The 20,962-nt window shown below is 43.3% G+C and overlaps 2 protein-coding genes across 8 annotated transcripts; both read left to right on the top strand.

Annotated features, from left to right (window-relative positions):
* Window positions 1–66: 66 nt before the first annotated feature.
* si:dkeyp-69b9.6 (zinc finger protein 865) lies at window positions 67–9,189 on the top strand. 7 transcript variants are annotated; one of them, XM_044035123.1, is made up of 3 exons: window positions 67–482; window positions 873–986; window positions 2,867–9,189. In XM_044035123.1, the coding sequence occupies exon 3, from the start codon at window positions 3,310–3,312 to the stop codon at window positions 7,945–7,947; it is 4,638 nt and encodes a 1,545-aa protein (XP_043891058.1). In that variant the 5' UTR covers window positions 67–482; window positions 873–986; window positions 2,867–3,309; the 3' UTR covers window positions 7,948–9,189. The 7 variants fall into 7 exon arrangements, with proteins under 7 accessions (XP_043891058.1, XP_043891057.1, XP_043891060.1 ...); XM_044035122.1 differs by having other exon boundaries at window positions 67–486; XM_044035125.1 differs by having other exon boundaries at window positions 67–486; window positions 1,891–9,189.
* A 1,649-nt stretch (window positions 9,190–10,838) lies between these two features.
* On the top strand, window positions 10,839–20,253 carry dbpb (D site albumin promoter binding protein b). Its single transcript, XM_044035129.1, is given in 6 exon segments — window positions 10,839–11,500; window positions 11,687–11,968; window positions 12,662–12,780; window positions 12,783–13,143; window positions 16,238–16,503; window positions 17,896–20,253. Coding segments are annotated over 5 exon segments (1,140 nt in total). The 5' UTR covers window positions 10,839–11,500; window positions 11,687–11,790; the 3' UTR covers window positions 18,112–20,253.
* The last annotated feature ends 709 nt before the right edge of the window (window positions 20,254–20,962 follow it).

Genomic DNA, 20,962 nt, shown 5'->3' with positions numbered 1-20,962 from the left:
GCTGATTAAATTAACTTCTTAACGTCTTTGTTTTGAGTGAATATGTGAAGGTTTAAGCTAGAGTCAGAGTGCAGCCACACGGTGAATGTGTCGTGAGCCCCACTGGTGCTACCCGGAAATATTACAAGGGCCGGAAAGGACCAGTGTTAAGGGAGCACACGTCACTCACTTTAGCCCAAAAATATTATCACCGACCATCCAAATCCTCCCTCGGCCGTCGAAATATTTAGCAAAAGTTCCATGCAAGCGCAGACCGTCGTAGTGGAATGGCGTGGAGGCGGCTGCAGTGTCCGTCGGCGTTGATTTGTGGGCGCTCAGTGTAAAGCGTTCTCTCGGCTCAGCATCAGTGAAATGGCTCTGGCTAACGACTGGAAAACGGCACGCAGAAATGGAAGCGCTCGTAGCTAGCTAGGCGGCGAGAAGAAGAAGAAGAAGGCGTGACAGGCCTCATCCATCTACAACTGTGCTCCGCGACTGGAACCGTAGGTAAACATTTGCCAAAATATAGGTAACGTACATGTTTTTGCTAACGCTAGCGTCGTAATGTTATTTTGCGGTCGGCATACTTGTATATTGTGGTGTAGATTAATGGCTAACGTTAGCAGCCGCCGCGGGTGTGTGCTTTCTTGGGTACGTGTGGCTCCACTTTGCTAAACACGATGGTTCAGTGCAAATACAATACTAAGGGAAGTTTTGCATCCAGGCGCGTGCAATGTTTTCTTTGTTTCTTCAAATGTTGGCCAATACTGTTACAGGATGCCGCCTTAAGTGCATTCGTTATTACTTGTGCCCGAAACGAACTGCTAATGTTTACATTGTGCTATGAGTGTGGTACTGGTGGTAATTGGAGCGTTTCTGTCTTTCTTTCGCAGGATTGCTGGTGTGCATTAAAACGTGAAGCGGTCGTATATTCTACAGATTAACTCACACATCTGCCTGGGAAGCTAACTCTCCGTCTCTGCTCGTCGCATCGATCTGAGGAAACGGTAAGATTTAACGAGGTGAGCAAGAATCTAAAGTGAGTGATGCTTCTGTGGCCGGTGTACTTTTGAGATTTACATCAGCCGCATAACGGGAAATACGATCGCAAATAACATATTACCGTCATACACAATGCAACAGTTAAGTTTAATATGCCCTTAGGTTTTGGCTACGATAAAAACAAGTGATCTTTTATCAAGTGAAACTCCTTTGGGCTGCAGTGAATATTAAATTAAGCAATTATTAAATACTTAATTAATTGCTCACCACTTTGATAATTGGTTGCATGTTTATATTTGTTTTTCCTAAACAATGTAACAATTTCTTTTATTTTCAGCTTCTTGAACGTGAATATTTTTTATTTATCCATCTCGGCGACAAAACAAAACCTAATTTTGTCAACGTTTTACATCGTTTTCTGCACTTTGAATATGGAACAACCACCGGATTCATCGATTCAATAATTGACCGATGAATAGATTATAAAAGTAACTGTTGGTTGGTTACTTGAATATATTTAATTTATTCATGTTGGTAGTGTGGTTTAGAATAATTCAGCTATTGCACTTAGCCAGTGCAACTATAACGATAAGTGTAGTGTCTGAGATGTATATGAAATGAATCAACACGCAGGGTGAACTTTTACTATTATGAAATATGAGTAGATTCAACTTAATCTGCTGTTGAGTCATCCCCTTGAACTGGTAAGGTATTACACAGTGCACGACTCCCATCCCATTATGTTAACAAATATGCATTCAAAAACACCTTATAAAACAGAGGAAATCTACATTTTGATATTACAAGGACTGATTGTTTCACTGAAAATAAAACTCTATTCTTGTATCCTGTTGGGTTAAAAAATTGTTAACCCAAACATCAATTGAAAATATTAACATTTTTTTGCAGGACAGGTTGACCTCCATTTGCTGCTCCCTGAGGTCCAGTTTAACACTTATGACTAATGAATATTTTCATGCTGAAAAGGTAAACCTGGATAAGGGACTGAAATTGTCCTGATTTAAGGTATGCAGAAAAATTACTACTAAAAAATCTGAATCATATGAATTTGAGTAATTATTTATAGACAACCCACATGACGACAAGTGACGAACATCTTTTTTTTAATCAAAAATGTGCACTGGATCCTTTCCACCAAAAATAGCTTTGTTAAATAAGCAAAATCTACCTCCTTTCACTTGCTTTTGTGGCAGAAACATGTTATAAACACAGAATGTTGAAAATAACCATTGCCTCCACAGAAAGTGTAAAGTAAATGATTTAAAAGAATTGGCACACAGGCTGGTATCATGGTAAGTTACCATTAAATATATAATCTTAAATTTGTATGTTAAACTGTTGAAGTGGCTGTTAAAGTAGACATGCCGTTTGACAAGATACTTTAATTTGCAATCTGACATTGTTTACCTTTCTCACTTAAGTGAGGAGCTAATTTGTTTAAAATAATGAAATATATTTGTTTGGTTAATAGCAGTAATAATAATAATAATTATAAAAATATTTATACCAGAAGCAATTCTGATGTGTTTCCATTTGTGGTGTTTAATCAAATATGCAAAGAAAAAATTTCACTATTCAAGTATTTTGCTAAATTTAAGATTATATATCTTGGTACCTTGCATCATACTGTCTCTTGTAACAACAGTACTGCTTTCATTTATGTATCATGCCACCTAATGGAGATGAAGATTCATAGTCTGAAGGAGCAACATGCTTGTACGTCTCCTTAATGCATGGGGAAACTGGTGAAATGCTTACTATCCTTTAACATGGTTATGAAGGAACAACAAGGATAATATTATAACTTTTCAGCCGTGTTGCCCTCTATGACTGCCATGTCTGTTTTGAATTTTTGTTTTTTCAGATTTAGGAACTTCTTGGCTGCACACGGATGAGGACACTTGCTTAGATGAAGGAAAATGTCAACGCTGTAACTCAAAGGCAACAAGACGAAGCTATTAGAACTGCTTCTCAGTAAAGCTGTTAAAAGTAATTTTGAAATTAGGTGGAACTCTACTGTCTACTTGTCAAAAAGACACTTTTACCCTTTAATCATAAACTCATCTTCCCCCACTTGTTTTGGAAGTAAAGTGTGGGCAGTGGATGGTCAAGAGGGAGTATCCGCACCAGAAGTAAACAATCTGGAGAAGGAACTTTAGATTTAAGCTGACATTCAAGTAGTTAAAAAAATAGCCTTACCTCAACCTTAAGTCAAGTTTTGTCTTTCACCAGTCATTGGTGGGATCATTTTTGGGCCTAGTGCTTGGAGGTTTGGCCCCTGCACCCACATGTGCCAGTGAGTGGGAAATGTTCCAATTTGGAAAATACAATTTGGACATTATAGAAATGTTAAGTGGGCATCAGGCCCACCAATTCAAAGGCCTTGGTTTAGATCGACAACTTCAGCATCAACAGCAAGTGCAACTTCACCAGCATCAACTCCAGCAGCAGCAGCAGCAGCAGGCTGAATCTTCTGGAGCTCTACTGTCTGGACTTGGCTTGGGACCCCTGCAGGGGTCTAGAGGTAACGCCTTTTCTGATTCTGCCTCCATTTTTGCCAAGATGAGTGCCCCTCCTCCCCCACCTTTACAACAACAGCCCTCTTCATCTCAAAGCTCTCGTTCAAAGTCAAGCAAGATGAGCAGCAGCAGCTCAAGCCATTCCTCAGGCTACCCACAATTCCTGCGCTCTTTCCATCCGTCTGAGGCAGCACTAGCACAGGAACAGTTACACTCAGGTGTAGGCCGTTTTGAGCACTTTGCTGGGGGAAGTAGCAGTAGTGGGAGTGCTGGGGGATTAGGAGGATTAGTAACATCAGCACCCCCACCCCCTCCCCCTCTACATCCTGGCCTTTCTGTCCCCCAAGCATCACCTGGTCCCTCCTCTTCTTCTCCTTCCCCTTCAACCTCTGTGGCCACCTCCAGCAGCAGTGCAGTCAGCTCATTGGGACACCAGTTGGTTGGGGCCCAGTCTGATGCACGCAGCCTTCACCAACAGTTTAGTTGCATGTTAGCTGCTAATCAGTATTTCCTTTCTGGGGTGCCTACTAATGCTAGTTTAGAGCAATTTCTTGTTCAACAGGGTACACATAACCACTTAGGAATTGGGTTAAGTCAGACAGGTGGGGAGCCTAGTACTAGCCTTGCTCCGCCTCCCGCTTTGCATTCTTCTCACTCACATGCCCACTCCACCTCTCAGCCACAGCAGAATCCACAGCAGCTTCCCCAGCAGCAACAGCTCCCTCCTCATACACTTTCTCACCCTCATTCTCATCCTCACCACCCGCTTCACCCATCCTCGCAACCCTCCTCGATTAGTGGCTTTGATTTCCAGGGCATCCCTGTACTGTCATCAAATCAGATAGCATCTCTGATGCAACAGGAAGCAGGTTTGCCACTCCCTTTGCCCCTCCATCTATCATTATCTAAAGATGATGGTAAAGGGGAAGGCACTGGAGGTGGAAGTAACAGCAGTAGGAGGAAGAAGGCTATGGCTGGTTATTTACCACAGAGAAAATCTGATGGTGGCAGTAATAGCAGCAGCAGCAGCCATGGTCATAGCAGCCACAGTGGTAATCCCAGCAGTAGTACTAGTGGAGGGCTTAGTCATGGTCAACCACCAGCTTTAATTGGGAGTGGGGTAGGAATGTCTAATATGGGTGGAGACCCATCATCACTTCTTGCTTCATCATCATCATCCTCATCAGTAGTTTCTTCCTCTTCCTCTTCTGCTCCCTCTTCCACTGCTGCCTCAGTTCTAGTTACTAATGATTCTCACCTTTCTAAATCTGATAACCAGAACTCATTGCAGCCCAACCCCACTGACACCGTTTATAGCTGTGGGGATTGTGGCAAAAGCTTCCCTCACCTTTCAAGCCTTCGCAGGCATTTGCGCATGCATGAGCCAACCACAGCAGGCACTAGCAATACTGCCACTACTGGCCCAAACCCTATTCACATTAAAATGCAATCAGACCCAAGCCTACCCCATTCGACCCAAGAAACTATCCAACCCACATCCAATTCTTGTCCTAGCCCAGACAAACTATTTAATTGCCCTGATTGTGGCAAAGGCTTTAAGAAAAAAGGGCACCTCCTGCAACATGGTGTGATACACTCTTCTGCCCGCCCATATGGCTGCTCCACCTGCTCTCGGGCTTTTAATCGTAGAGAGTCACTGACACGCCATGAGAAGATACATGAGGAAAAGCCCTTCCGATGTCCTGCCTGTGGTCGTGCCTTCCGTGAGAGCACATCTCTTCTCAACCATGCTGCCTCAGGCACCTGCGGCAAGCCAGGTAGGGGACCTAAACAACGGGGCAGCAAGACAGGAACTGATGAGGACAGAGTCGGGGGAGGGGGTGGAGGAAGGGGGACTTGTCAGAGCAATAGAGGTGTCATTTATGGTAAAACTGAGGAAGAAGATGGTGTAATCATTGTGGGGGAAGGAGAACCAAAACCAGGTTTAGGTTGTGAAGGTTTGTTTCAGTCTGGAAGGGGGGGTAATTCAAATGACAGGGAAAGAACAGATGGTAAATACCCCACTGACTACTCTCGGAATCGTTACACAGGCTACCATGATGATCATCGTTCTCAAGGCAATCCATCTCCATGCTACTCTGGTGCCTCTCCCTGTGGAAGTGGGATGGCGGGCCCAGCTCTGAGAAAGGCACCCTTGGCCCCAACACTGCATCCACACTCACAGAGCCACAGCCAGCTCCACCATCCGCAGCAACAGCCCCACCTGCCCCTTTCTTCTCTACTGGATGACTCAGAGGATGATGTCACTAGCTCTGTCAATAATGCAATCTCTGCTATAACAGCAGCTAGTAACAGTGGAAATAGAGGGGATGATAGGGGAGACATCATAGGAGGTCTGCTAGGTGGTCTTGGTCTAGGTCCTCTGAGCTCACCTTCATCCACATCTGGTATGGATAAGAATTTCAGAGGTGGTGGGAGTCAGGAGGCTCTGAGTACCAACCCACAGAATCCCACATCCAAACCAAAACGTCCCCGTAAACCCAGAGCCAAGAAAGATCCTGCAGTTGGGGGACAACCCCCCAAACGTAGGCAATACACCCCCAGAATGGGGCCCAGTGGGCTCCCACGCACTCACCTGTGCAGTGTCTGTGGTAAGGGATTTGCACGTCGCGAGACGCTACGCAGACATGATCGCATCCATACTGGAGAAAAGCCCCATCACTGCACAATTTGTGGAAAGTATTTCAGAGAGGCTTTTCACCTGAGCAAACATCAAACAGTCCACTCTGGGGCGAAAAATTTCAAATGCAGCATCTGTGGGAAAGAATTTGGTTACTCCCAGAGCCTCAGGAGGCACAGCAAGCTGCATCAGAAAGGGGAGCTGGAAGAGGTGCCTACAACACCAGCTGCAGAAAACCCTAACAGCTTTAACCCAAACCCTCAATGTAGCGTGGCCCAAGACAGGAGCCAGAACCAAGTACCAAGCACCTCCTCCTATTACTCTTATCCTCAAGATGTCAAGCCTCAAGATACCAATCCCCAGGCACAGCCTCCACCCCCACCCCAACCACAACCCTTACCTCCACCTCGACTCTACACCTGTGCTATTTGTTGGAAATCTTTCCGCCATCACTTTCACCTGACGGCTCATCACCAGACAGTCCATGAAAGTGGGGGTGAAAAGCTCTTCAGTTGTGAGGTCTGTGGGAAAGCGTTTGCCTACTCCAATAGCCTCACTCGACATAAGCAGTCACAGCATGGCCTGACACGTAGTGAACAGTCTAACCCACAAGACGGCAGCAGTGGGTCTGGAGACAACCGAGGTGGGAGTGATGTTAATCAGTCGACATCAGAGAGTGAGGCTGCCACCAATGTCCTGCTACAGATGGCTCCTCCCACAGAAGGCCATGGAGAGGAGAGTCTGAGTGTTGTGACTCATAGCCATCAACAGGCACCCTCACACCATCCAGCTGGTTACTCTCCCCTTTTTTATGATGCTGCAGCAGCTCAAACATCAGCTTCTAATGCCCCATCTTTCTCACAGCCTCTGCCTCCAAACTCTACAATCATGCCCCCGCAGCACCCACACTCACCAGCCGGGGTGAAAGGAGAGCACATATACCCAGCTGGATCCCGTAGCCGTACACTTCACACCACAGCCCCATTCCAGCCCCTCACGGAACTACCTTCCACTGAACATCATCATCTGCATCACCATCATCATCACTCCCACCATCATCCTCATCATCTGTCAGGTACCCAGTCCCACCAGCAACTTGGCTGCAGCATCCAGTTATCACATGATGAAATGAGACGACACAAGAAGAAAAAAAAAAAGTCCAACAGGACAGATTGGAGAGAAAATAAGTGTGAACCCCAAGGTTTAGTCAGATTTGATGGAAGTAAAAAGAAGAGAAAAATTAGTTGTACAATAAGAGGGCAATTGAATAAAAAACAAGGCTCTCTTCGTTTGACAATTAGGCGTGGAGGAGGAACAGGTGGTGGTGGGTATAAGCTTGTCAACCCTGGGGGAATGAAGGTGCAGATCCTGTCATCTCTCAAAGTCCCAGTGAAACGTTTTGGCTGTCCAATATGCCCCAATTCTGTGTTCTCCTGTAAAGCGGGACTTCTCGTCCACATGGCAGTTAAGCATCCACAAAAAGCCTCCACCGCTCAGGAGCGACTAAGTTGCTGTGTATGTGGGAAGCAGTCTCACAGGCCTTTGGCAGCCTTCATTCATCGGGCCTCCCATCGTGCCAGAGGGACTTTCTCCTGCCGACGCTGCTCCGCTCGCTTTTGGAATGCTACACTGCTTCACAGGCACAAGGTGTCCTGTCGCCGTCGTGCTAAAGGATTGCAGCGAGGAGATGCCAACAGGCTGAAGCTTTCAAAGAGACCAGGAGAGAGACAGACCTGTGAAGCTCAAGAGGAAATGCCACTCCTACGGGAACCGTACAGATACTGAGCATCTTCACATAAGAGGACTTTTTCAGGTCTAAAATGGGAATCTGAGAAAAAAAAAAAGGGACATGAAAAGGCATTTGTTGCCTTTAGATGAATTTGTTTCATGTCTCTGTTGACATTGTTCTGCTGACTTATTAGAATGAGTGTGTTATCAACTACTGTAGAGCATCCTATAAAATATCACCACAAATTCTTCCACTTTATATTGGAAGGTGTCTTCAAAGACGTGACTGTTTGCATAGGATCATTAACCCCTTAAGTGCATTGACACTATGCTTGGCTGACACTGTGCAGTTACTAGACAAGTTTAGGTGAAATTACCTGCTAATGTATCTCTTTACCCTCTTAACTAGAATCCCTGCTACACTTTTTTGCTGTATGATAAACGTCTCTGCTGTGTACTATGTCTTGTTGTTGTTCACGTAGAGGCTCTGAGGATTTTTTTTTTTATGTAAAGTGCATTTATTAGGTTTAGGGACATGGGGACAAATACCTTTTGTTGATAGTTTGTCAGTGCATGTTTGTTCTCTGGTCAAGTTTTTTGCTGAGGTTGTAAAATCACTCCTACAGTATGTGATGGTTTATTCAGTATATCCCCAGAAGTTTGTAGTGTACAACTTGATTTTAAAGTAACTATATTCCCTAGTGATTTAATCACTCATAGATAAAATGTCAAAGTTGCTGGTAATTAGCATTTCAAGGATTCTGTGTCCCGCCAAAATGAAGAATCTTACAAAAGCCTTGCTTATTATGTTCACTTTACTGCATTTATTTGATATTCCTAGCTTTTATACAAAGAGATTGAAAACAAGTGGACTGTAACACAATGTTTATCTCATGGTATTTGTATGCTCTTTTTAGCGGTGATTATTTCTACAGTACTTCACAGCGTGTTTAAGACAAGGACCTATAATAATAATAATAATAGAAACTAATGTAATATTCCATGTATTTACGTGTGTAACCCAATCTGTTTTCATGCCAATCTTACACTTAACCCCCCATTTACGTTTTTACTTTTTGCTGAGTTGCAATCATACTCTTACTGTCAAACCTTGTTTTTTTTTTCTTTTGAAGATAAAACAAGCTCATCTTCATTCACATACAAAGTGTTCATACCCCTGTCAAGCCTCATTTTATTTCTTCTAAAGGAAAATAATAGTTTTAGTAGATTTCTATCACATTATTTACTGAGAAGTCAGTAGTTGATTATATTTCAACAATGAATAAACCTTAAGTGTAATATTTTGTTTTCCTTTCATTTCTGATTCAGTGTTTCTTACTGCAATATCCAGAATATGGTGCAAACCACTTTTAACATGTCACTGTTCACTAAGCCAGTATTTAAGTTTTACAATTATATTATGGTTAATATTTTCCACACTATTGCTTAATGCTACATGATTATCTATATAGTCATACATCTCTGAGGTACTTGTTTTTGAGCTCTCACATTTACAGTACGCTACCTGAAATAAAAGTGTCCAACTTCACTCGTAGCTCCACTAGATGGCAGTAAGCATCTCATTTATGATACTGTACTTCTCTGTTGTGGCTGAGAGTCGCAGTCACATGGATTTTGTACTGACGGGGAGTAGACAAGAGTGATGTGAGACTTCTACAAGATAAATGCCACCAAGTAAAAGAAACAACTTGATCACCGTTCAATACTCAATACTAGACTTAAGCCACATTAAACAAAACAACGTACAGAAAATCGTGTGATTGAAGATCTGATGTCAACTTATGACATGTTTTATATGGGTCAAATATAAATTTACAGCATTAAAGAAAAGTTATTAAATCCTTTAGTGCTTCCAGTTCAGCAATTTCACGAGCTGGAAAGCAGCTACAGTTCAGTCTTTGATATTTTTAGTACATGTACCATTCAGTTAAATATGCAGATAATGCGTGTATAGGACACGTTTTAGTGATTTATAATTCACATAGTCTCGGTTTAAATAAATAAATAAAGATTCAATGCACCACGTCCTCGTGTGTGGGGTCAGTAACTCAAACTAGACATACACTTAAAAACAAACCAGGGTGCCACTTGATTTTCATATATTTAGCTCCAAATATTCATATGTAAATGTCTGTCACAACCCCTTTGAGCTGATGACACTGGATGTTCCAGCTATTTTCGTGTCAGCTCTTGCATGCGACCCAAAGACGTGAATTCCTGCGGTGCTGAATATTGTGCATGTGCTCTGCACCTGTACATCAGAGCTGACTGCCCTCGCGCTGTTGTGTTTCGAACTGGTCTCACGCGGCAGGGGCATGCACTGTGAGGATCCGAGCGGGCGCGTTTCGGCGACCTAATTTAAGCCAATGGGCGCTCGTCGTGGGCGGAGCGACGAGTTACGGCGGCCAATCGGAGTGGGAGCCGCGAGCGACCAGGCATGGACTCCCCGTGCCTCACACACGTGAGCTGGAGCTGCCATTGTACGCCGGGAGGCAACGTGCTGGAGTCTTCCTCTCGCCTGAAAAAACAGCACACTCACGTTTTCAGTGGATTACGAGGAAGCTGCAAAAGCCATGCAGCACTCAGTGAGCAGGAGAGCCAACACTACGCTGCAATATAAGAGGAGCAGTGCTTTGAGACGGCAATGTTGGCCACATTTCAATGACTTATTTCCCAGTCGTGTATTTACAGTTAATTTTGTCACCACATAGTTGAAACCCACAGTGACAAACTCGGAGAAGTGACTGTTTGTACCTGTCAGACTAAACAAACAGCTGCCTCCCCTCGAGAGTTGACACGAGGGTAGGTGTGTCTCATAAATAATACCTCGAGAATCGAGAGTGTATCAGTTGAACGCGCGGCCCCGCCCACTCCCGCGCCCCACTCGCCCCTTTTTTTCCAAGAGGTGTGACGTCACGTGAACTGCCCGTGTCCGTTCCAGCTGAGAGGGAGAGAGAGAGAGAGAGAGAACGGTCGGACGTGGACGTCGCACGGCCCAGAAACTAACCCGAGCCCGTGCGCCCGTGACTATTGGATCCACCGGATGCACAAAAGTACAGACAGAGAAAGAGGAAACGACCCCTCCTCCTCCTCCTCCTCTTCACCCTCCTCCTCCTCAGCAGAGCCCGACAGCAGAAGAGAGAAACACCAATTCAACTTGTCATCTGACTAACTCAGCCGCCGCTTTCGTCGCTGTGTGTGTATGTGTGCGTGTTTTTCTACACACCTCTGGTGTTTTGTTTTGACCGAGGTTTGTTGCTTTGCAACTATTTTGTCTTCTTTTTGAGCTTTGGACAATTGACTCGGGGAGATTACTCTACAAGTTTTGTTTTAATTGCAACATTTCCCTGCCTCTGCAGTTGTCTCGTTGTAATTCTTTCACGCCTCTGCGATTTTTCTTTCTATTTTTTTTATTATTTTATGGACAGTAATCCCACTCATACGCTCTGACTGTCCCTCCCACACTGCTCCTCTGAGAATAACAGCCTGCTCTGCTGCACAGTTTCAACAACACACGGCTACAATGGAATATTTCGACGAAAATATTTCTGCAAGCAAATAAGGAACTCCTTATAACTACAAGGGAAAGGTAAACAAGAAGTTGTTTGTGTTATTCGGTGGAAGTTGCAAAGTGTAATGTCATAAAACTGTCATTAATACTGTGGCCATACTTGTGATTACAGTACAATGGTTGCTCTATTCTATTTTGACGCTTCTCAAAACTATGTATCTCTCTCTTGTCTCTCCTTCCTCCTCCACCTGCAAACACATGCAGAGTCATACAGCATACTTGTGCTATTGGTAGTTACTCCTCTCAGATACCCTCGCCCCTCTGAGTGCCCCAGGTGATTTTTTTCCTGCGCCCCCGTCTGGTCCAGGATGTCCAGGCAGCTCTCTCAGCTACCGACCCCCGACCTACCAGCAGGAGCGAGCCCACAGTTTGGAGGTTGCACTCAGCCCGCTGGCTCCCTCACTGGGACCATGGCAGGTCTGAAATCCCTGCTGCAACACCCCATGAAGGGAGACCAGAACATAAAAACCCCCTGTGAGGCGAAAGGTGAGAAAGTTGTTGTGTATTTTGGGATGTGAAGCACCATCATCTGACACAGTGTTGTCATCAGTCAATGCAACAGCAGAGCATGAATAAAAGATTCCACCCACTGCTGCTGTTTTATACAACAAACTACTCCATGTTTGACACATTTCAAAGACACACGTTCTCAGGCAAAGGTGATTCGGCGGCACACACCATTCCTCATGCCTCCTCTGTGATCCTCTTGAGTAGTCACCTGGATTATAATCCCTGCTGCGACTTCAAATTAAAATCCAGATTACACTGAGTGATAACATGTTTTGGTCTCGATGCAGTGCTGTGCAGCCATGCACTCAGGTCTCTGGTGCCAAAAACGTATCTTCAGCTATTGCGAGACTTGTTGAGGAGCTTATCTATATGTTATGACAACAAATTGGTTTTCAGCTCTTGCTTAATACTGCAATTCAGATACCATCTGCTCCCATCTGCAAGTGTGTGTGAATGGGAGACAGAAAGAGAGGAGGTTTTTTTGCAGCAGTGCATCTTAGGGATACACCTGCCACCCCATTTATTTCTGCACATATGTGGAGAGATGATGCTAGAATCTGTTTTACAGAGGCCACATTAAAGTATCTCAAACATTATACTTTATTGTGCACTTCAAACAAATCACTCTGTCTGCTTTTCTAATAATGATTCAACTATGCTTTCTGGCAGACAAAGACAGACTGGACCTTGATGAGGACTCCTTGGGAGTGTGCCCCATGAGGAATGGCACTGGAACAGGCAGCAGTAATAACAGTAATGGCTGTGCAGGAGGAGGAGGAGGGGAGGAGGTGGCGGTAGTGGTGGTGGCGGCAATGGAGGAGGAAGTTTCAACCAGTTCTTGGGGCCTCTTATGTGGGATCGCACCCTGCCTGCAGATGGGGGCCTCTTCCAGCTTCAATACATGGACTTGGAGGAGTTTCTAACTGAAAATGGAATGGGCAGCATGCATAACAACAACAGCTCCAGCTCAGCCCAGATACCCTCACAGAGTTCCCCATCAGCTGTGCCCAGCCAGAGCTCTCAGTGCCTACCACCCTCATCTCCACCCGGCTCTTCATCCTCCTCGCCATCATCCTCTTCTTCCCCGTCACTCATCGGCTTGGAGGTAGTTCAGCCCCAGAGCCTCGCTGGAGGGAACGACTGTCTGCATGGTGAGTTGAATGCTGTGGATTGTTTTGTTCATAAAGGTGTAATACAGGCCAGGCCACTGAAGCAGCGAGTAAAAAAAGATGAACATGTGCAGGTCGCCCCTCAAGGTTCTATGTGCAAACTGGCAACAGCAAATTCATGGAAACTGACAAGCTGAGAGAGACATGTTGTCCCCCATCACTGATATGAGACCAGTAGACCTTACAATTCATAATAATAGTTCAGATGCAGTCAAGGTTGTGTGGTGTGCTTAAAACCTCCCTGTGTGCTTTTTTTTTATGGAGTATTTGAACTCTTCTTTGAGTCTGTAACAAATGCAACGGTGACAAAGCGTTTTTTTTCTGACCTGTGTTGTCAACCTGAGGGCAGGAGATACAGTCACATGGCTCTGTATGAAAAGACAAGTTGTAAGAGAATACACAGAGTTTTCAAATGGCTGCTAAACTTGACTCATTTTTCCACACTGTAGCATTGTGCTGGATTTCGAGTTGGTCTTGTTATAAGGGAAATATGTAGAATTAGGAGTACTTAGCTATTTGATGAGTCAATCTCACAGCATTGACAAGGAGGTTTGGCATGTGATCTATGTACTGCACTACACTACACAATCAGCATTCACTCCCAGCCAATAATTAATGTGCAGCAGTCACAACAACAGCATGACCAAGACAGAGGGAGGGAGGGAGAGTGTGAGTGTGTGTGTGTGTGTGTGTGTGTGTGTGTGGTTGCGTGTCTTTAAATCTCTCCCCACTTCACACGCCACAGCCATGTGCACGCGTCAGTACACGTGCAGAGAGTACTGGAGAGAGGGAACTGTGGGCAGGGCCAGTAGACATGTAGGAGGAGTCCACAGGGGGAGGAGATGGGAGACGGAGCAACAGGAAGAGTTTCACTGTACTGTACTGCTGGACTTCAAACTCAATACTCGATCACCAATGAATGCCATTGATATCCAGCTGAGAGTCACAGTATATACTGTTAAGTTCAGTTCATTCACAAAGTCAATGTTCATTAACTGATAATGCTTCTCATAGTGCACAGTAAAGGCTAATGTATTTGGTTTACAACCCATCAAATCTCATAATCACATGAAAATAATTGACTTTCTGCTTCAGCTTTATTCTATAATGTAATAATATGTGGTTCAGGTGGTTATTAAAGTTGGAATTTCCCATGCTTTTTCCCACAACTTGAAACTAGAAAAGCGACATTTTTGAATCAGTGTTTTTCTAAAAAAGCTCCCAACCAACAGCTGCATATTAAAGATCAAAAACGCCAACGTCTAGCAATCTATAATCACATTATTAATATATTATACCTAAGAGGGAGTCGGGCTACTTTTTGCTTTGACAGCAGATCTAATAACCTTTTTGGAATGCTGTTGTACAAGTCTTGAAAGGTATCTGACCATTTCCGTGACAGCATAGGCATTCAGCTCTGTGACGGCTAAAGCAATGTGGACAACATGGCACCAAATGTACTTTTCATGTCATTGCTCCGACCATGTACCAAAAACGAGGACCGAGGGTGTACACGTTTTCATTCCCACAACACGTTACACCAGCTGGTTCCACTGACTAGTTCCTGCTGTTGGGTTTAAGCAGCATAAATCATTTAAACCTCCTGCTTTAATCATGAGTAGAGGAGGGGCTTCCTCTCTGGCCTCCAGGCCACTGCTTGAGTTTTTATGACATTTACACCTGCTGAGTATGTACTGTTAGACAAACTTGACGCTAATACTTCTTTTTCAGGTGAGAACATTTTGCATCGTAGTTCATATCTTGCGTGAAAACGCACGAGCCGGTCTTAACGCAGCCGTTTACGCACTCGTGTGAGCGCCGATCACGGGTTCACGCGTCACAGGTGACATGTTCAGCAGGTGGTAACGCATGTATACAGTCTGTATAATGTATCGAGGGGGATGTGTGTGTCCACGTTGTGTGTCGTGTGCAGGGTTGACACAGTCATGTGGTCGTTTTGTTAAGCAGCTATGCTTTTATAACATGTCCATCTGTTCGCACGCTTTTCTAACTTCTCCTTGTTCCGCATCGATTGATGAAGCCGTTTTGAAAGGTTGAGCTCACACTTAACACATTCAGCGCTAATATATATTATATTCTCTTATTGTAATGATTATTCATACAAACACAATGTCTGTTTGTGGATGCAGCTTTATGTTTTCGCTCTTATAGGGAAGGAAGCTCAGCTGAGTAAGGTGCAGTGGACCTTAAATAGGCTGGGCTGTGCTGTGCTATAACCCTACATTGGCCCCACTTAAAGAAACTTGTTTAAAGGGGAGTTGTGCACTGTTACATAACACGTCGTCCACTTTTAGATTTCTTAATTGGTTTTTGGTTCTGGATTTTCGCCTTGGGACAGAATTTCTCAATGATTTCATTGATAAAAGAAGTAAAGTGACTCATGTATGGTGTCAGTTTGTTAACACTTTCCTGTTGGCTGCTTAAGGAGATTCCAGTAGAAATACTCAGGTATATGAGGACTATAATATTATTTTATTATTGTATTATTTTTGTGTGGTATATAAAATGAGATATTTAGATTTTCCATTACGGACAGTTTTTAGGTTTATGAATAAGTAATATGCAATAGAACAGCTAGAAGGTCCTTGGTTTGAATCCCACTTTGACTGAAGGCCTTTCTGTGTGGAGTTTACATGAGTGTGTGGGTTCTTCAGCTTCCTCAAGTCAATAATTGATCGTAGGTGCGAGTAATTGTCGAGACAGCTGATGATTCCTGTGACTTCATTAAATCTATATATTTCTCATGTTAGAAAAATACGATTAAACAGCGTGTTATGTAACTGTATTGAGCATTTGAGTATTTCTGTCTGAAAGCCTCGCAGTCCATGACAGATGATTGATTCTCCTCAGTTCTATGGTGTCGGTTAAAGGCAGAGTGATGTTTTTGTTTACAACACAAGCTCTAGTTAGCGCTCTGCTTCCATCTGGTGGTCATCACCTTGAATTGCTGCATGTATTTCTGTCAGTATCACAGAAGCTTTGACTGAAGAATAGTGTCAGTTTAATTGACGTTTGGTGAAAAATGCTTAAAAAATGCTTTTATTTTTAATTGCAGGGAGTCAAACAAATATGAATGAGTCCTGTGAGTCACCCTCCCCCTCCTCCTCCTCCTCATCCTCCTGTCCACCTCTGCTGACGCCCACGGGCAGCGGGCCTGATGGAGCTGGAATGTTTGACATGGATTCTTCGGACATGGCGATGTCCAGCTCCTCGAGCCAGCAAGACTATGACCCCAGGAGGCACTCGTTCAGCGAAGAGGAGCTCAAGCCACAGCCAATGATCAAGAAGGCCCGCAAAGTCCTGGTACCTGACAACATGAAGGTGGGTGTAGTGGCTGTTTGTGGAAAAACAAAGTCCACCCCAAACCAAAGCCAATCTAAACATAATAGACAAACAGTGGGTAAGAATCACATGCAGATGATGTCCAGTTCAGGTTATTGCCATTTCTAGCAATGTATTAACATAGATGTAACTTAAGACAGTACTTCTACATACTGATAATGAAAACAAAGACTATTCCACTTCAAACACTAATAACACAAATAGCTCCTACAGTGAGTGAAGGTTTCACTGCAGCAGCAACAGCTTAGATGTTCTACAGTGGTGATTTAACCTCAACCATGTCATGTGAAAAACATGTTACACAGCCTTTGTTTTATTTGAATGAAAGCAGCACAAAATAGAAACCCCACACGTGAGTCGCTGTAACCAACATGTTTTATTTTAAATCAGTGTATATACATGAAAACTAGGGCTGCAACAATTCATCCAATCAGTTACTAAATTAAGGGTCAACTCTTGTGATAAAACTGTTAAAACAAGGGGTCAGATTTCTCAGCTCCTTAAATGTGTGAATATGTTTCTTTGAGTCAAATGACAAAGAAATAATTAAAAACTGAATGATGTTGGTTTGTGGAGAAAAGAAGACATTTAAAAACATCATCATTTTGAGAGTTTCATGGACCAACCAACTAATCGATTAATGGAGAAACTAATTGATTATGAAAATAATCATTAGTTGCAGCCCTAATGAAAACCGAACTTAATAATAATCTTTATTGGTTTATGCAGGTACATCTACAATATGATGTTAACAATAATAACAATCACAAATACACGCTGAGTGCATAGAAGAATGTACACCCCAGGTCTTTTTAACATGAACATACAGCAGAGAATTTAAAACACATGTAAACCAGAATAAATTATTATTACTATTATTATAATAAAAGTGTAAAAATGTAAGGACACACAGCACAACGATACTGAAAATCAGGAATAAAAGAATTGGGATGCAGCCAAATAAAACAAATCAACAATGATGAGTGTGTACAAAGTGTTCAGTTAATAAATCACATAATGATGATTTGTTTACATAATGAAAGTGTGTAGAAAGTAGAATAGTTGAATTCTACCAATTGAATTATACCAATAGTAAAGTGCAAGCTTTATCAAATCTTACCAGCAGTGGCATGTGGGATATGTAGGATTGTTTTATTTACTCTCAAACATGAGCTTAGTTCTCAAGATGTGCTAAATGAATGGAACATGTACCACGCTTACTCATGGCCAAACGCCCACGTCGTCAGTACCAGGAGTAGCCCGATCTCTCATGGATCCTTTCATTCTAGCCCTTTTTACAGTTTCCTCGTCACACATCCGCTAATATCCGCTAAATGATCAATATTCCATCGTTTGTTTGTCGCCGTTTAGGATGAGAAGTACTGGACCAGGAGATACAAAAACAACGAAGCAGCGAAGCGCTCCCGGGACGCTCGCCGTCTCAAGGAGAACCTGATAACCGTGCGCGCTGCCTACCTGGAGAGAGAGAACGCCGCGCTCCGACAGGAAGTGGCCGAGATGCGGAAGGAACTTGGCCGCTGTCGCAACATTCTTAGTAAATACGAGAACCGCCTCGCCGATCAGTGATGAAGGCACGGAGCGGAACGAGGAAGACGAGGAGGAACATAAGCTGGATTCAAATTGAGACTGAATTTTTAGGATGGACAGAACGTGGTCAGGATAATGAGGAGGAGGAAGACGATGATTATGATGATGATGAATGTATAAGACGAGGAGAAGGTTTGTGCGTTGAAGCTCAGGTGTCTTGTTTTGTTGAGGTGTCAGCTCTTTAATGTCATAGATGGAGAGAATAATTTAACAGAAGAAAGATGTGACGTTTAAGAGTTTTGTTATTGGAGAATTGTATATTTTTATAATACTTATGATAAATTAGAGGGAGAGCAAATTTGGTGAATAATTTTGTATATTTTCTACCTGACTGGGACAATAGAGATAACGGGGAGAGCTATGGTAAATATCTTTTTATTATAGATGAGGCAGGAGCTGTTTCACAGGTGGTCAGCCATCGATGGGTATTTTTTCAACTTGATTATTGTCGTCAGGATGCAGCAGCAGCAGCAGCAGCGGCAGCAGCAGCAGTGGAATAACAGTTGTAATATAGAGAGCAAAATTATCTCAGAATCGTGTAGTACAATATTTTTGTGGATTTTACTCAAGCACTTAATTTTTTTTTTCTTCCTGTTATGTTTCTGTCACTGGGAATGGACATGCAAGGAAGAGAGACATGAGGAGACACGATGTGAACACTATCCTCTGCACTACTTTTTTAACACTTCACCCTTTTGAATTGACTCCAGCCCCTCAAAAACCATTATGTCCTCGTACTTTGAGCTCGTATATGAGACTGGTACACATTTTTCTTGTCCATTTTTGTATCTCTGGCTCGATCTCTCCCTCCCAGCGCAGTGGGAGTGCTTTAAATCCGTCTGTTGTGAAGTCCAGGGGAAACTCGGCTCCTCTTGATCCGCTCTTTGAAACATCGGCACATTTCCTTTGACCTCTATCCCGATTCGATCTCTCTTTCTTTTTTTCAGTCCTTTCACATTTCCGTGCGCTCTTTCCATGACACCCTGCCCTCATGTCTCTCTTGTACCTCGACAGTACTTGGAGAGAGTTGAGTCTCAGTGTTGTAATATATTCTAAAATAGTAATCAACCTTCCCCGTAAAATGCACATCGTTACTTTACTGTACTTTATGAACACACTAACATTAGCATTATTATTACGAGGGGGTGTATATTGGATAGGCCTGTGCTATGTTGTGTATTTGATGTATTCCAGGAGATGGGTTTGAAAACCCCCATTGAGCGGAATGGTGTTAATTTCTCAGATTTCTGGGAGAAATAAAAGCCAAAATTTCCCATGTTGATCCACAAAGCTTGTTGCTATGTAGTGCTTTATTCCAGTACTGCTCCTTCCTTACTGTTTACTCCTATTATTACTCCTTACTTTATACTGTATCTATGAACTTCTCTGTGTGCCCACATCACCTACACAGGGGCATGGTACACTATGTTATGTTCGTGGGGGAGGGATGACTAGTACTAGCGTGTGATTTTAATCCCCTTAATGACCATGATGAATAGGTACCATTACTGCTATTGTTATTGTTATGATTATGATGATTATCCCTCTTATTATTGCTGTTCTATATTACTGAATTATTTTTCTTTCTTTGGATGAACATGGTCTGTTGCACCTTGAACCATATTTGACATTCATCGTTCCTCATAAAGACTATTCAAACGGAGAAGAAAAGCGAAACCCTCACTCTCCTTTTGTTGTCCTACGTCAGACCTCCAGACATTTAACGTTACTCACTCCTGCTTCAGACACTACTGCCACCTTGGGTCCTGTGACCATGGATTTTTTATGAACGTGGCTCAGTGGCGCGAACGTGATGCTCATGCAGACCTACAGTACTTTCACGACGACCTCTTCTCCTGCCCAGCGGTGTATGGACTATGCACACTGTCAATATGCTCCTTGTTGGTTTCTTTCAGCCTTTATCACCTCAATCAGTGACCCAGCAGGTTTAAGTCTCTAAAATCACCACAGATGTGGCTGATAAATCGTCTGGTGACTTGAACTGAACTACAACTGCCCTGCTGCATCAGTGGTGTCCCTGGTGCCTGGCACACAATGTGCTGGAGATTTGGATGTTGTTGAGATTTCCCAAAAACACCAATAAAAGATTGTTCTCATTCACTGCTCTGCTTTTTCTCCTGTGTTTCGTCACGTGTTTATTGTTTCAACTTTATTTTTTTGGGTTCTCTTGAGCTTTGTTTGTGTGTGTGTGTGTGTGTGTGTGAATTAAAGCACCAGAGGTAAGACTTTAGGGATATTTATAACTTAAGCCAGATAACCAGAGCTTAATGTGCAGTGAAATGTCTCAGGACAAGTTGTTTTGATATCCTCCCTGTGTTGTTTACATTGCGTACATTCCAGTTAATAGGCAAAAGGTTTCCAAATGCGCACTCTTGCCCAACATATTGCAATGCTTCTTTCCTTGGACACTGAATTGTGAGTGATTTTTATTTGGAATATATAACTTTTCACTTAATTCTAAATGAAAGGTAGATTATGAAAGAATAAGAAACATTCATTTCAGTCACTGAAGTTGAGCGAGACAATGCACTGGAGAAGCTTTGCATTCATGACATCATGTAGAATTTCCTCCACAGGTGGTGTTTGCACTTTGTTTACTTAACTGTTTGTTTGTTTGTTTGTCAGTTTTATTGCCCGTTGGGTCAAAAGCCACATGTCATCCCCTTGATTTGCTCCCTCGCACCATAAATGGGTGAAAGGTCCTTAAGACTGGAATTTTCCTCACTTTACTAGTCAACGCGAACCAGATGTGTGTTCCTGAGCTGTACCCTTTCACTGTCCCCCCACCCACCCAGCCCCCTGTCTCACC

Source organism: Solea senegalensis, linkage group LG9 (genome assembly GCF_019176455.1).
Source record: "Solea senegalensis isolate Sse05_10M linkage group LG9, IFAPA_SoseM_1, whole genome shotgun sequence".
Taxonomy (NCBI): Eukaryota; Metazoa; Chordata; class Actinopteri; order Pleuronectiformes; family Soleidae; genus Solea; species Solea senegalensis.
This window is presented reverse-complemented; position numbering and strand designations above follow the sequence as displayed.

Bases quoted from the DNA above. Each gene is read 5' to 3' on its own strand.
- si:dkeyp-69b9.6 (XM_044035123.1), top strand. From the start codon at position 3,310: ATGTTCCAATTTGGAAAATACAATTTGGACATTATAGAAATGTTAAGT.